At 39.5% G+C, this 17155-nt stretch overlaps 3 protein-coding genes and 1 pseudogene across 5 annotated transcripts; 1 reads left to right on the top strand and 3 right to left on the bottom strand.

Annotated features, from left to right (window-relative positions):
- Positions 1–294: 294 nt before the first annotated feature.
- Positions 295–1440, bottom strand: LOC128297690 (uncharacterized). The gene is made up of 3 exons (XM_053033377.1): positions 1237–1440; positions 1042–1159; positions 295–976 (listed from the first exon to the last, which is right to left on the bottom strand). Exons 1-3 carry the CDS (start codon positions 1330–1332, stop codon positions 330–332), a joined length of 861 nt encoding a protein of 286 aa, XP_052889337.1. The 5' UTR covers positions 1333–1440; the 3' UTR covers positions 295–329.
- A 579-nt stretch (positions 1441–2019) lies between these two features.
- Positions 2020–3708, top strand: LOC128310330 (mitochondrial import inner membrane translocase subunit Tim17-A-like). 3 transcript variants are annotated; one of them, XM_053046949.1, is made up of 3 exons: positions 2020–2044; positions 2349–2518; positions 2588–3708. In XM_053046949.1, the coding sequence occupies exons 2-3, from the start codon at positions 2375–2377 to the stop codon at positions 2984–2986; spliced, it is 543 nt and encodes a 180-aa protein (XP_052902909.1). In that variant the 5' UTR covers positions 2020–2044; positions 2349–2374; the 3' UTR covers positions 2987–3708. The 3 variants fall into 3 exon arrangements, with proteins under 3 accessions (XP_052902909.1, XP_052902907.1, XP_052902908.1); XM_053046947.1 differs by having other exon boundaries at positions 2021–2078; XM_053046948.1 differs by having other exon boundaries at positions 2031–2126.
- A 2979-nt stretch (positions 3709–6687) lies between these two features.
- On the bottom strand, positions 6688–7315 carry LOC128310861 (uncharacterized; annotated as a pseudogene).
- Positions 7316–8570: 1255 nt separating this feature from the next.
- LOC128297666 (uncharacterized) lies at positions 8571–14600 on the bottom strand. Its single transcript, XM_053033347.1, has 5 exons — positions 14513–14600; positions 11437–11472; positions 11214–11365; positions 10960–11123; positions 8571–9726 (listed from the first exon to the last, which is right to left on the bottom strand). Exons 1-5 carry the CDS (start codon positions 14598–14600, stop codon positions 9372–9374), a joined length of 795 nt encoding a protein of 264 aa, XP_052889307.1. The 3' UTR covers positions 8571–9371.
- Between the last annotated feature and the right edge of the window lie 2555 nt (positions 14601–17155).

The following is a 17155-nucleotide window of genomic DNA, read 5'->3' as shown; positions in this document are numbered from 1 at the left end:
AACAATGTTGACAGTTGGGTTACAATCGGCGTTCCGTAATTATGGCAAATAACAAATGAATAAAAATAAATTCGTACACTGCGAGAATGCTTTGCATTTCCAAAATTTGGTTCTGAAAGAAATCACAACTATGATATAAAAAAGATTTAGTCATTTTATTATCGCGTGAAATAAGTTAGTTTGGTTTGGAAACTCCGAGAGTTGGGCTTGCTGTAATCTGGGTTTAAGATTGTTTTGTTATTCGTTCCCAAATGGAGTACGGTAAAAATCGTATGCAGGTTCTGCAGCTTCTGTCAGCCTCTCTTTTCAGAGGTGTAATTGTAATTTATTCAAAACATAATAATGGTTAAATCCGATCGATCAACATCTATCGTTGTAGGAGGAGGCTCCTTATTGATGATGTACCTTCGCCATAACAGAAGACCTACGTTGACCCCGTGCAGCACAATGGGTAAAAATAACACCCAATAGGAAACTCCTAGTGCAGCTAACCCGGAAGAAGTATAGGGAATCTGTATCGTCAGCGTATCTGTAATTGCGATATTGTCAACAAGCGTCCCAGCAAACAGTGCACCCCACATTATCATGCAAAGAGCTGTCGCTCCGATGGCCACTCCATTCCAAATGAACAATCCAAAAACGTTGAATACTGGTTCGACTGGATTGAACAGCACGTTAATTATAGAGAAACTAGCGGAAACTGCTGCAAAACTTGTAGCTATACCGATAAACACTACCGTCGAAACCCAAAGTCCCGTGTTGATAAAGTTACTACGATCGAATACAGCTGATGTCTGTCGATCCTGAGGAAATATTTGTTGATCCGGTTGGCTGACGATTGTTAGCATCTTTGATGAAGGGAGGGGACAATCGTCTGGACGTAAACCTTTCAAAAGTTTTAATACTTCATCGCTTCGGCTTTCCTCGTCTTTTTGGCAACTGAACGCGCACACGTATTCCTGATAAAGGCAGGTAACTGAAGATAAAAAAGTCGAACATCAGAACAACTTAATAGTATTACTTTGAACCGGAAGTACTTACGCGTAAGATTGTAATATCGCGGATTAGGAAGATAGTTTTGCGTCAAAGAACCAGAAAATAGACCATAGTTTATTTCACTGTTCTTAAATGCACTTAATTCGAACGCTTCCGAGGTAACCTGAAATGAAAAGAATGGCAAGTGATTTAGAATAACGCAGTAACATTGGCTGAAATAGTTTAGCAGAGATAAATTACCCAATACGGCGTACATAAGGAGACTATCAGAACGGCTAATGAAACACAAGATAGAATGAACGTGGCGAACAGCAGATTCCATTTCGTTTTGGCCATTTCTTGGGGTCAAAGTTGTTTGGTTGTCCGGTTGAAAATCACCCGTTGTATCCAGTTTGCATTTTAATACAATAACATCAATGTGCGTTTTTCAAAGATGTTGTCTCATCCGTGGTATCGTTAAAACTGAGTCATTTGTTCCAGTCAAATATTGATGCCACTCGTGGGATGTGCGCACACGAGTGGAAATCAGATAACGCTCTAATTGGCTATTGAGGACTGATAACGGCCAATGGTGTGGTGACGAAACAGCTGGTTGCTTGCCCATCGCCACATTAGGCAGCAATAGTTCTGAACAAGCGCTCATATCTTTTGTTCAATACATTACTGTTTATATTGGGTAAAAGTGTATTGTGCGCTCACATTGATGATTTTTTGAATGAGTTAGTACATGCGCCATTCGCGACCGAACGCGAGTTTATTTTGAGCTATGTTTTGTATTATATCTCTTGCGCTTATTTCAATCTTAGCATTTGAAAATAGTCTTAGATGGAAGTAACAGATATGTTGATGCTGTTCACAGTTTACGAGGTGGCATATTGATTTGAATTGGTTTTGAAAAATAAACGCTGGGCGAACGTACGCTCGCACGTGCGTTATTCAAAACTACAGTAATGAACCCGTGCCTATAGGTTTGGTGAGCCAATTGTCGTTTGGAATGTTACTTGACAGATGTCATTAAACGAACGAACGACCAGAACGAACAAAAAAGGTAGAGGAAAATCACATACATTTTGCAATAAAACGTGAGTTATTTGGAGAAATAATTTACCTACTCTTCAAAGAGCGGTTAGGTAAAGAATTAAAGCTACAAACAGCTTACCATACAATTGAGAGAACTTTAGTTGTATTTGAATCCGATCTACATTTCCTAGCAAGATGCACCCCATGAGGTGCCAATTTGCGTAATAGGTGTTCAAAGAACAACAAAGTGTAAAATTTATTTACGTTCAATCAATAAATAGCCTTAAAAAATGGCGTGGAGTGCTAATTGTTGTATTGTTTTCATGTGTTAGATCCTTAAACGACACCTAAACCATCAATGGAGGAGTATGCTCGTGAACCGTGTCCGTATCGTATCGTGGATGATTGCGGTGGAGCATTTGCTATGGGTTGCATCGGCGGTGGTGTATTTCAAGCAATAAAAGGATTCCGTAATGCTCCATCAGGATTCAATCGACGTTTGGTGAGAAGCGTTCATTAAAACCATATGTGAACCCGAATCTATTTAATAATATTTGGGGTACATTTTCAGCTGGGAAGCTTAACAGCGATTAAAAGCCGGTCGCCTATTATTGCTGGAAATTTTGCCGTATGGGGTGGAATGTTTAGCACGATTGATTGCACATTGGTGCATTTTCGGAAGAAAGAAGACCCTTGGAACTCTATAATCAGCGGTGCGGCCACGGGTGGCATTTTGGCAGCTCGGAACGGTGTACCTGCCATGATCGGCAGTGCGGTAATAGGTGGCGTGCTGCTAGCTTTGATTGAAGGTGTGGGCATCATGTTTACGCGTATATCTGCTGAACAGTTCCGTAACCCCACTCCACCGAGCGATGATCCTTCGGTGCTTGGTGATCCAAATCAACAGCAAATGTCTGCAAGTCCTCCGTCATCATTTGCGTTTGGCCAGTCTGGACAGAATTATCAATAATGAATGTGCTTAGAAGTGTTACGGATATCGAATGACGTATGCTGCCCATTCACTTGAGCAGGATAAAAGCTATTCGTCAAGCTGACGTGTTTTAATTTGGGTCTTCTGGCTAAGTGTATATTTAAAAACATTAATGTATATTTTTGAGTGAAAGTGTGAGTGAGATTCCAGATGTTTGTCGATCAGATTGCCACGTTTGATATTAAGTTGTTGGTTGGATCGATTGATACTTTTGAGGGGTATGAAAGATGTATGAAAGGGTAGTGCTTGTGATAAAATCCAAATTGGATCTGTATGAATGTGTAATGCGCCATAGATCTGGTAGTAATTCTTGCTCGTTGCATGATTTGCTTTCTGGTGATTGATTATTGTGAAAGTACGAAACGACATGAAATATTACTCGAACTCCATAGATAACACGTCGGCACCGAATTTGTTATGGATAGGACTTGTGCCAGCACAAGACGCATGTGGTAACAACAAAAATTGCTACCGCAAACAATAATAGACAAGTTGTAACAGAAATGAAGTGATTAATTGATGTAAATAGAAGCGATCAAGTGAGTTTAACACTCAACAAACCAATCTTAATGGATTATTGAGTTACAATAAGGAATCTTTTTTTTTGTATGACAACAGAACAAAAATATTATGGTATAACTTGCTACACCAAAGTAATGTCCCTGCCGACAGAAAAAATAGCATCGAAATAAAAATGCCTCCTTCGATACTATTAGTTTGCATTCCGGAACATGTAGCTACCCCATTCATCGCGATTTTACGTAGGTTTGGTAGGAAGCTGAGAATGACCTGTTTTACTACTACATCCAAAAAAAGATTGGCCATTACCATTGGCCAGCGCTGAACTCTAAATCATTCCAATGGTTTGAAATAGTTCGATTCCCTTACGACCGTTCCCACGTAGCAAGAACTATCCGGCCTGTTCGACTTCAATGCTAAAATCGGTAGGGAACCAATATACCGCCAATACATTGGTAGTCACAGTCCACATGAGCACAGCAACGACAATGATAGTAGATTGGTTCTGTTTGCTGTTATATTGAAATTGAATCAGCAGTAAACATTCTGGTTGTTGGAAGTACAAAATTCGGATATCCACAAAGCCACATGGGTATCCCGAGGTTTGATCAGCAATCACATCGGCCACGTGTTGATAAATCGCCGAAAACAATCGAGCCTGTTAAACGACAGAACATATCGCAGTGCCTATATTGATTCCGATCACTATTTGGTTGGCCTAATGATACGTTGCAGAATCTTCCGCTCCCGCACCAATGGGGATTCGACTTAACATGGTTTCCCCAAAGGAAATAATGTCCAACAGGAATTCGCAACCGCCAGGTGAGGCTCTACTATCAGAAAATGAACAGAATATTTCGACGAAGAATGTAGACAAGTGACCGAACGGAAGAACTGCGTATACCGAGCAATGCAGCAGCGACATTGAACGCGGGCAGACGAATACACACGGCTCAGGCGGGAGGAAAAAAAAGTTCAAGCCACCAATAAATAATTCGGGGAAGAACAGTAAGTTCGAAAAGTTCAAAAAATCAAAATGCATTATGGTCCTAAACAAAAGTTTCACCAAGGCATAGTATTCCACCAAAATAACTTCTGACCTAAGGTGACCTGTTGTCGAATTAATGATGGAGATTTGGTCAGTTACCAGCCAGAGGTCTTCTCGCGACGAGCTCAGTATTATGATGAATTACTGAACCATCAGTTCAATAAGCAGCTAGAAGCTCCACTAGCAGACGATACAGTACCGCCACCTAGTATTGACGAAACCTAAATGGCCATCCGTCGGCTCAACAATAATGAGGCACCAGGCCACGACGGAATAGTAGCCGAACTGATAAAAATGGCGGTGCAGCACTAGGTAACGAAGTTCATCGAGTTATTACTGAGGTATGGAATAGTGAATCGATGCGTTGTGATTAGCATCTTGGTATTATCTACCCCATATACAAGAAGGAAGATAAGCTAGAGTGCAGCGGTAAGCCAATATAGGGGTATTACGGTTTAGGGGGCTTTCATGGGAACAATTCGGAGAAACAATTCATTCGCAGGAACAATAAGGTGGATTTCAGATTGCTGTGGAAATAACATGTTCGTCTTACTCGCTTGGTAGCTCAGATGGTAGAGCGCGTTTATTAAGGAACAATTTTCCGATGTCTGTTAGGACGAAACAAAGTACGTCTTCGCTTGACATACGCTTGGATCTTGTAACGCTCATTTCATGTAACACTACACAATGTTGAATACCGCCTAGAAAATAACCTCCCTTATACACAAGATCGTCTTGTCCCATTCGTTGAAAAGGTACTTAGAAACTATCAGAGAATTCTGATAACGAAACGGATTCAACCACTGAGCAGATCTTCACCATACGACCTATCTTGGGGAAGATGGCGGAGCAGCAGCGACACTTCTTCCCTCTCTTCATCGATTTCTAGACCACACATGACACCAACGTAACATGCCAGGTGATGGTGGATGGAAAATTCGAAGGGCCCTTTGCTACCATCAATTATTTGCGCCAAAGAGATAGGTTAGCATGTCTACTCTTCAACCTAGCGTTAGAGAGAGTCTTCCGGAATTAAGAGGTGAAAATTTCGGAGACCATCTTCTATAAATCAATCCAGATCCTGACATAAGTTGACGACATATATATCATTGGTTTACGGCTCACCTACATAGCGGATGCTTACCAAAGTATTGAGCAGGCGTCTGAAAACCTTGGATTGGAGATCAACGAGGCAAAAACCAGTTTGGTGGTGGCACCACCAGCGACCCTGCTAACAAATACTAACTTACGCAGGTATGACCTACAAATAGGTGAGCGCAATTTCGAAGTCGTCTAAAGTTTCACATATTTCTTAACCGCGTTGGAAAGAAAGAAGCTCAGAATGAGTGTGGGCTCCGTATGTGTGGAAGGACAATGGATGAGACGCTATAATGACGAACATTACGAGCTGTTCGGCAAACTTACAGCTAGGCTCTGGTGGGTTTGTCACGTCATAAAAATGATACCCGACGACCCAGCCCGTAAAGTCGTTTTAGGTCGTCCACATGGACAGAGGAGGCGTGACAGGTCCGAAAAAGACTAAATTAAAAATTAGGTAGCTTTGCTGCATTGCGCATAATAATAGATGCAATGACCGATTGCCGATTGTGCAACCTGCATCCGAGATTTGTTTTACTGCGTACAGTTTTGAATTCAATCCGAGGTTTTTTGACGGTAAATCTACCATACAGAGACACCACCACGAACACTACCAACACGGTCACGGAATCGATCTGTAAGACTTATACTTAGGCCTATACTATTTTTTTTAACGGGGAGGGAATCTTCAAAAAACGAACACATAAGAGGACGGTGGGTACGGCTGCCTTCAGCATTTGTAACCCACCGTCCGTCCGGTGAACTGTGCGGGATTCATCAGGTCCGTTAATTTCGAGGGAAGGAATTTGCGTCCTGGCGCGAGCTCGCTAAACCACTCCTGGACCTGATCCAACCCTGCCGATGCGCTGAGAAGCGTATTACTCCTTCCAGAGATGCGATTACTAATTGTGTGTGTTATGCGTCCTTGTCGTCGATCCTCTACTGCTGCCACCGCTGCTTCGATGTCCCCTTTCGCTGCTTCTGTTGCTGCTTCGACGTCTTTATTCTGAGGTTATCACCGTCGTTGTCGTCGTCTCCGCCGTGCCGTCGGTGGGCTCACTTCATTGCAGTGTATTGAAGATAGCCCTGGCGCCCGTGCGTATTGCGTCCCATGTGTCTTTGTCGGCGCACATCTCTGCCATAAGGTTCTCCATGGTGAGCCGGGTTCGCCTGCGCTGTTGCATTTCCTGCTGTATTCGAGCGAATCGGGGACATAAGAACAGTACATGGCTCACGTCCTCTACGGCGTTGGTGCAGACTGGGCAGATCGGAGACCCGTCCAGGATTACTTTCTCGACGAAGTAGCTACGGAGAAATCCATGCCCCGTAAGAAGGTTGGGTTAGGAAGAAGTCTACTTCTCCGTACTTACGGTTTAGCCAGACGGAAATGTCCGGTATCAACAGTCTCGTTTTCATTCCTGGTGCCGTCGGTTTCGTCCCTGCCTCTGTCCATTGTTGCTGCCAACGCCTTAGCGTTTTCTCGTGTTGCCATCGTGCGAGACCGTCTGGAGGGGCCACACTGGCCACATTACTCAGGCCTACTTTATGTATAGTTGCTATACTTATAGCTATTATTCCTTGAAACCTTGATCCACCTTCCAGATCATGGTCTCGGAAATGTTCCAAGGTAACTCGTAGAACATTATTCCTACTTATATCTTCTTAGTTTTAAGATCCTTTTTATTTAATTTAGAATTGAAGATTACTTTACAACAATTTTAAAATAATATTTAAACTTGGTCATAGCACCCTCATTACTCATGTAATGGCCATTACTGGCCAGAAGCACTGCATGGGCTGATATTGTTTCAGTGAGAAGTTCGCTCAAGTAAAGTAGCATTGAAAATGTGTCCGTATGGAATCCGTCAAAAAACCTCGGGACGGATTCAAAATAGCTAGAAGGCTGTCAACAAATTGTGGGATACTCTGTATAACCAACGATATAAATTAAATCAAGGCTCTCTTGCGTTTTGTTTTCAAATTCTAATTAAACACGCGCGCCCATTGATCTGTTACTGACACTAATTCCTTTTCCAATCCTTAATCTCCTTAAAAGTAATTTCTTTAACTAATACCCATTGGTCAAATAAAGCTTTTTCCTCAAACTTTCTGTTTATGGGTACCTTATCGCAAATAACGATCTGTATCTGAAACCAATCTGGTACAGATCTTAGTTATGCCCACCTGAACCTTTTTCTAAACTTGCTTTCCATTTCTCAATATACTCTAATAACGTGTTGAAGAATATACGACATTTTTTAGAAAGCTGCATACTTCACTTGTTAAAAACATTTCATGTCTTTGGTTTTCGAGAATTTACACAAAATCTTCTAATTGAGGAGCTGCTTCAATAGCTGGACTATCGTCACGCACAACAATAGTATACAACAATAAAATAGTTACAGTTTAATGGTAGAGGTTTCAAACATATCTGCATAACAGGGCAAAGAAAATACGAACGGTTCCGTCAAACATACTCAAAATCCTTTGAATCGCCGGACCAAGAGAAAGAAACCATGCCAAGCTCGAGTAGTTTGGGATAATGTTCAACGACAATTTCACTAAACCGTTTTAACTTTTTAAGATGGACTGTGTAGTGTGAGTCATATTCACAATCTTTATATGCACATCTTGATTACAGCTGGTTGAACTTTTACGACTTAAAAACCCGAATGGATAGAAATTAACACATAGGAAAGTAGTAAATATAATTAATTGTAACGATCAAAGCCTAATCAAAGCAAAGAAAGTAAACTCAGCTACGTGACTCGCTAACATGCTTAGTACAATAGATTTCTTCTTAATCCAAGGACACAACCCAGAAAATGGATGGTTTTTCTTTCCCAAATGAAAAACTACGGCAGTTTTAAACTTGAAGTATAGTTTTTACATTTATATTTGATTCTATAATCCCTGCTTACTGACTAAGAAATGTATGTACAAATTGAGTGTTTGTGAGGATTTATGTTGGATTAACAGCTCCCGTATTATGCGCGGGAAAATATGGTTCTTTCGAAAACCATCCACATAAGCGACACAAACATAGGTTGTAGGTAGGTTCGTTCAGGAGGTTCAGTTATCGGGTTCAGTTGTCTCACATTTTTCTTTCGGTATGTTTCATCACCGTCTCGGTAATGCATTATGCAAGTAAAATGAATATCTATCACCAACCCAGCCTTTGATGAACATTGCCAATTTCCCTGCCCTAGCGCAAACAGAAGTAAAGTTTGGCAATATCTATCCACTGGTGATAAGATCGTCATTTCAACTGTAATACTGGCGTTTTTCCCCAGTAACTCTTGTGTGGAAGGTATGAGCAACGTGAAGCGATGTGTGGAATGGAAAAACATGCGATAAAGTTCAACGATAGCACCCGATTATGGGCTTACACCTAATCCCACGGCATAAAAGTATACGCTTTGAATTGCATTTGACATAGTACGCCCGTACTACACTATTTCGCAGTTTGAGAGTTTGCTTTACACAAACACCCTAGTACGACGATTTACCGCGAAGTAGTGCAAAACATCTTTTTAATTCATCATTATGCATAATAACTTAACTATTCATAATTAGCAGATTTCACTGTTTGAACATTTTAACCAAAACTACTCCTCCCAGACATTGATACTGCGTCTGTTGGTGGTGATTTGTTCGGTTTGGTGCGGAATGTTACAAATTAGTTAACATTTCAACAAATTATGCGTTTAGCAGGATCGAGTTTTTAGTGTTATCGTTGAACAACTTCCTATTGAACCGCTCATTTGCAACGGAAACGTCATTGTCGGCTTGAATTGTTGCTGCAGCAGCCATAGCAGCGTTGAGCAGCAACATTTGACTCACATCGTCATCGTTTGGCGCTACGAATCGGGCAATATGCATGCTATCGTCAAATCTATCATCGTGTCCACCATATCGACGGTGTGTAGTCATTGGTTGCGGTTTTTTCTTGCGCCGATGATCTCTGCGATGCGTGTTCGGGGTGGTAACTGCCGTTATTAGTCGATCATCGCCAAGTGCTAGCTCCTGTTCTGTTGATGACAGTGATTTAGAGCTAGAGTAAAAGAATCATTACTACTAGGATTACGCTGGGCATTGCAAAATCTACACATACAAAAGGACGCATTCACATAGACTCGTCTAACCAAGGTAACAATCAGTGATGAACAATTGTGAAAAAATAAAACCTTGTTTATCAATAGTTTCCAGTACAACCGTAAATTATGTTGCTATAGAGAGCTATTACTTGTAATACTATAATATTTGTAATTTGTAATATGTTGCTATTATAAACTCATTAGGGCCTGCCATTTCTGGCTTTTTCTATGGCTTTATTTATACCCATAGCCGGATAAGTCGGTCCTGCGGTCGTGTCGTGTAAAGACCGGCGGAGCTACCAATACATCACCGAGTCGCCTAATTTTTTTTTGCCAAACTACTGTAAATTGTTTTTTTTTGTAGGAATCAAGTGGCAATGTTGAACCCATTTCTGAATTCTGTTCAAGTTGATCAAGATTAGTTTCAATTAGTTTGGGAATCATTCATGCTTTCTGGAAGCTAAGATTGAAATCGAAGTGTACACACATTTGCAAAGCTTTCAGTATGTCAGTCAAGAATGCTTTGAGCAAAATCATTTTCAAAAGCTTGCAAAAACTGCACACAGTGAGATGTATTTCTTTTATATATATATGACAAAATCTAAATCAAGGATTTCCAAACTACGGGCTGCCGGCCGCATGAGGACCTTAAAGATCCTACAATTCAGCCCGTGACGTTTTGGTAATGTTACCATGTTAAAAGATTGTCTTAAGGAGCGGCCCGGTGGCATGATGGTAGCGGAGCCGGTCTTCACACGAACGGACCGGACCAAATCCCATCCGAACCAATCCCCCGTTGCAAGGACTGACTATCTGGCTGCCTACCTGGTAAAATTAGTCGATACGGCCAGGCCGTTCTAACGAAACAAAAAAAAAGATTGTCTTATTTAAAAAATTGTTATAAAATATTCTTGAACTATTGAAATATTAATTACTGTTATAGGTAATAACATTAAACTAGAAACTGCGGTAAAAAATCATCTTGAGCTAAATATCTTTGTAAACGACTCGCAAGTTAATGTGTAAGTGGCCCCCACGTTACGGAAGTTTCAACTAATGCGGCCCGCGGAATGAAAAGTTTATAGACCTTGGTCTAAATCAACATAAACAAAATCCAGAAATGAATCTAATTTTAAATAACATGTAGTATGTATTTAGTAATATGTAAAAGTATATGATAGTATACATACTCATTGCTAGTTTCAGCTAGTCTTCCTTCCGCACTGTTGGTTGAATCAATTCCAATTCTCGAAGATTCTGACCCAGATGAGCCTAAATCGTCGGTGGGTAAAAACGAACCAGTTGCAACAACCGGTGGTGAATATATCACTTTGCTAAATGGATAGTACGGGTTCTGTGCGAGAGAAATATAACGATACAACGTCACATTATGAAATGGATTTCTGAGCATGGCATGTCTGTGTGTGGTTGGCCACGCGCGTACCTTTTCTGGGAGAACTTTGACCAAAGCCCACCGTTCCGCGGCGGTTAAAGCAGCAGGGAGTGGGTTGGCCTGGTCCAACAGTGGCTGTGGTTGAAACTGTACAACATCACCAGAAGCTGTACGTCCCGGCGGACCCGCCCGTTTTCCGTGGGCTGTAAGAAACGTTCATATGAGCGTGTTCGTCAGCACTTGCCAGTACCTTCGCATTGCGTCAAACACTTACCACCCCAACAAGAATGACCGTAGCTTAGACAGGATCCTTCAGGATACGATGAATCACGGAAAAGAGGTAGAAAAAAAGCAACACTGGTTAATTGGTTTCGTTTTTGACCGTTAGATTGTGCAAACATATCGATGACTGTGTGGGTAAATAGCAGTATTTCCCACGTGGATACGGTATCCAACTGTGCCTATGGTCACGCATACGAGAAACATTTAATCGAATTGTTTCACATTGTTTTACCGCTTGGGAACGACTTTCGATTGTTTTCTTGAATAGTAAGACGATGAAATTTACTATTCAATTTTATCTGCATCTTGTCAACTGAATGATTATTGTTTGCTTACAATAGCAATAAAAAAGGTTTGAAAGAGAGAACAATTTCTGTAATAATTACATTGCAACAATTCGAATTAAAATAAAATGGAATTAGTGATGATGCCAAAAGGTTCAAGAGAATTGCAGGTTAATGCAACTGCATATAGACTGTTGCTTTCAATGTGCGTGTTACCTGATGAATGCAAGCAGTCTGATAGCTCCATTTCGACCTATTGAATTAAGAGTCTAGTTTTTACATATCAAATATTCGAAGGTAAAGCAACACCACATCATCGTATGAAGAAGCTAACGCATACTTTATTAACGTATGCTTCGAAAATTTCGTTTGATCACACGTGCTAGCAAATATTTCTTTTGATCGCACCCCCCTAATTATGTCTCATATACTTCTTAATCACGATTGCAATAGATTGACCGTACCTTCCGATGTGGAAGACTGGCACAGTTATTTACAGTTATTGGGACTGCAGTTCCTTTGTAAAGATGACGCACATGTTGTCCATGTTGTCAATGGTATAATGGACTGTCGGATGGTAAACTCATCACCAATTGGCAAACAAGACTTTGCAATCTTTCCATTATTGCGTGACGGAGTATTGGGCTGTTTAAACAGGTATCAATTTTCACACGAAAAGGGTAGCTGATGTCTTTATTTCCGTGTGAAATACGACACAAAAAGTAGGAAATCGCTTAAAAAATAAGAATTGAATCTGTTTAAAGTTCAAAACATTCCCGTTAACATAAAAACATGCTCGTTTTTATATTATTGTTCTTAGTTGTTTGTTTTTTTTTATATGTATTGTTACTCATTCCGCTAGTAATTATGATTGATTAGTTAAATATTAACTGCTCCATGACGCTATGATTGCTCTATGGAGGAACCAAGTGAAACTAAGCAAGTTTTGATGAAGTAGACATACTTTCTTCAGTATAACCTGTTGTTAGTAGGTTGATACTTGATTCAAAAGCAATCTATTGAATAGTAAAAACACATTATCTCCTGTTTACTAACTAATGTTTTACAGCACTCTGTTTCCTGCACTTTCCGCAAATTATAAAAAACATAACACGTGTGGCGAGTGTACAAATGCTACGTACTTTCACCATTCGCCTCATGGATTGTGGGTTTTTTGGGTGCATGTTTGAAAATAAACAATCCTTAAGGCGATAGATGGTACCCGGTTTATCTTCTGCCTTCGGCTATCACAATAGCTTTTGATGGCCGGATAGAGATAGGAAACGGTTTGCTTACAGTTTTACTGAAACAAACACCGGATACTGTATAGAAAGGCTGCTGTGTGAAGGCCTGGTGCGTGGGAAGCGAGGTAAAATTCAAATACTTTTGTCATTTTGTCGCTTATTTTGCCATTTCAAATGAAGTAGCCGATACATGCGTTTTGACGGACCTGACGCGCGGTACATGTTTGGCTTTCCCTTCGCTAAATTGTTTGCATTGATTGTGTCCCTTCTATATCCCTTAAGCTTCATATTATGTAATTGTTGAGACAGTTTCGCTTGGGCAGTCGACGAATGGTTCTGAAATGGTTCTGTACGTAAAATGACGTCATCAGTCGATTTCACCAACCGTAGAATAGAAGCCCAATTGCAGCACGACACATCGTATATGACGCAACTGTGTGCCAACAAGTATGGTTTTGTGGGTTGCGTTTTTGACTGTAGGGGTAAACGGAAAAGAACATGCCTTTGAGCGATTGTTTTACGGAGGCTTTGGCACTTTGTCTGCTTGATGCAATGTCAACGATGCGCGACTTATCATCACAACCCTGCAGGTTGCCCTACATCAACCTACCAAAGTATGGGGCTGTTCAAAAAACAAAAGGTTTACAGAAAATGGAATTCTTTCACTTTAGAAAGACTGGTTGGTTAATCAAAGGATTTGTTTTTTGTTTGCAAATGACAAAAAAGAGCTGTTTGAATTGAAAAATAAGAATAGGCATGCACTAACCATAGGTGATACGAGGAGGTACACAACATTGCAGAAATTTGGAGGTGTGGTGCGTCCTAACGATATACACTTGCAGAAAAGCAGATGCAAATGATACAATCATGCAATGTTGATACAACGAAATCGCATAATTCTGACAAAAATGCATTCCACGGTTGTGGAATCGAAATTCTTTAAACAAATGAAACTACAATTGTGCACAACACAGGAAACGCATACAAATTGTCTACATGAAATGGAATATGTATATAACGATTTGAACCTACATTTGTTGTGTTGTAATCTTACTTTCCCAGTTTTTTTTCAATAACTATTATGTTTTATTATCAATATTGTTTGGACTATTTGTTCAAGCGAATTTAAACCAACTCCGAAAAGGATCTCAGTACAAGTAATCAATTTTTTAAACGTTTATTTTATTTTATACTCTGGCATTAACAATATTTCTTTATAATACTGAGAAATAAAACACTATTTAATGACGGTATCATTTATTCCAACATGTACTACTTTTACCAACACGATGCTGATGTATAATGTGACACTTTTAGATTATTGAACTTTAGCGAGTCACGATCAGATAAACTGCGCATTTCTTACATATGTTTAGTCCTTACAAGCATTTTGTTAAACGAAAGTTATAATTAAGGATGTTTGTGCACCTAAGTTGTTCGAATGTAAATTGACGACGTGCGAGAAAAAAGGAAATCTGCTTGTGGATTTTAGGAAATTGAACTATGCAAATAAGTTAAATCCCTTAAGAATAGCTATTACCTTTCACTTGCTTTAAACACACACATATGAGTACAATTATCGCTACAGAAGCTCGTAGTCTTGATCTAACGCGACAATTGTGAGCCATGTTATATTTTTGACCGTTTAAGTGAAAATGAATAATTCTACAACAATCTCTCGTTCAGTTAATTAAACCCCGATCGTGGAACAATTTTTGGGAAACGATTGATAACTCTCAAATGAATAAACTAGACAAGATAACCATTGCCACTTTCTTTTGAATCTGCATTAAGTAATACACTTCACAGGTAATAATGGACAATAAATCACTTTTTACTTGAACTGCACTGGAATGTTTTAGCACTTGAAAAAAGAATGAACAAATTGTGACCGTTTGAAGCACTGTACATATCACCAGGCCAAGGGTGGAGTATCCCTGGCAAAACGAGTTATCGTGGTAATGTACCGGGAGCTACTGCGAGCTTCTCGCTACGTTTGCCGTGGTATATATAGCAACAGCCGAAAATTTACAACCCTATCGACCCGTAGTATGATCCATCTCGTTCTCCTCATTGATAACAAGGTGCACGCGGTTTGAAAATCTACAACATGCGCAGATGTTGCATCAAAGAGCAAAGATGTGGAACGGTTTTTTACTAACTGGTGGATTCAACTTTTCAGCAGAAAAAGCAACATTTGATTAAAACAAAACATATTTGTTCTTCAAATGATCGTTAAGCAGTTTTAGATGCAAACATTGTTTCACATATTTTTCCTTAATTTACTCAACATAATTTAAGCATTTTTGTTAAACAACAGAATCAATAGAGTTCTTGAAGAATTGGAGCAACTTAAGTCGCTTTTGAATAACATATGTTGTAGACTGCAAATTTTGAATCAGCTATTCGGCTATGTTAAGAGTAACACTAAGCCATGTGGAAATCCGTAGTAAACGTATTGTACAACGAATGAAGTAATTCGTTTACGTGTAGCTTTTTTCTATTTTTATTACGTATTGGGATTTTCATTAGGTTATCAATAGTGTTCGGCAGTATGCATGTTGCATACTATTATGTCATCCTGCACATGCAGGATGATATTTTTGCCGTTTTTAGTCAGGACGATTAACTTTTGAAGTATATAAAAATTTGGGGCAGTGTGCATCAAAATGCATCGAATTCGACAAAAGAGACATTTTACATCGACTCCGTTACAATACAAATATTTTTGCATATATATATACAGTTACTAGTTGCGATAAAATTTGAACTAACAAGCTTTTTGGGCACTTGCTCAAGTGCGTAAAGGGTAGTTATGATGAATAATGCAGATTGTGAGTATTCGGATACGTGGTAAAATAAGACCAGTAAGCCAGTAATGACAGGTATGACCTAGTAGTAGATCGACAAACCAAGAAGGAGATAATCTTCATGAATTAAATATACTTATAGAAGCATGCTCTGCTTCTGCTTAAATATAAGGAAGCTGATAATTGAAATAATCATTAACAATTAAGCTACAACTGTGAATTCAGATTATTAAAAGTTGTTGTTTATTTTTTTAGCTTAAATAACAATAATGAAAACATTTTTTTGCATTCTCGTAGATTAGGCTGCTTTATTTTTATTAGAATAGAACAGGTCTAGTGTTATTAGTTTCAGATAAGCTCTTGTTCTTTGTGCAATCTTTTGCGACAAAAAAACTTATTTGAAATAATAGTTCTTTGCCGTGGCTGCGATTACATTGTATCATTTCTGTAAATGCTTTGCTCAGTGCGTTTGTTGTTTCATAGATCTACCGGTTAACACCTGCTATGTTAGAGCGTATGAAATATGACGTGATCAGTTTAGATCATAAATTTTCCTATAATATGCAGCTGTTAGGGGAATAATACCATACCGGGAGCGTTGGAGGTGCAATAACTAACGTTGAAGACCCGATAAGGGGTTCATTGTGATATGTGTTGAAGCGTTAAGGCGATTGCAGGCCGTGGTGTGAGAAGAAATGTGGTTAGAATTCTAAGCCGTGGAGTTTGAGTTGACTATGATTGTGATAAACTGTATGCAACCCAGTGACAGTGTTGAAAGGATGGTAAGAGTTTTGCATCCAGTTTTAAACGAAAAGCGTAACGAAATAACCTTTATTGTGTGGATAGATATATTACTGCCTGACTGTCTTTTGATCTAATGTTTGGGGCATTGCTTGTCACGTGTGTAGTGTGATATATGCTAAACGTTGATTTGAGGTTGAATTCGAATCGATCAACAACAATGAAATACATCTTTTTTTCAACAAAGCTACGATATAAAGCACGTGATTGTTGCTAACAAAAGGTAATTGCTCCATCCTGCTAGACATCCTGCTAGGCAACATAAAAGATAACTGCTAGTGCTAGAAAGGGATATGGTTCAAATATTTTCATCCAGCGATTAACTCTGATATAAAATGCCAATGCAAAGCAAACACCTGGGACTTGAAGACTGCTTTTGAATTTCTTCGTCCTTACCAGGTATGGAAGGTATCAAACCTATACCAACTTGAATTCGTCCTACATGAAGCTTGAAAATTTCCCCAAGTATGCCTTTTTGCTATGAACAATGAATTTGATGCGAAGGTTTGCTTTAAAATGTTGACATGAGATCATTGATACGTAATTAACCTGATGATATTGGATAATTTATA

This window comes from Anopheles moucheti, chromosome 2 (genome assembly GCF_943734755.1).
Source record: "Anopheles moucheti chromosome 2, idAnoMoucSN_F20_07, whole genome shotgun sequence".
NCBI lineage: Eukaryota > Metazoa > Arthropoda > Insecta > Diptera > Culicidae > Anopheles > Anopheles moucheti.
This window is presented reverse-complemented; position numbering and strand designations above follow the sequence as displayed.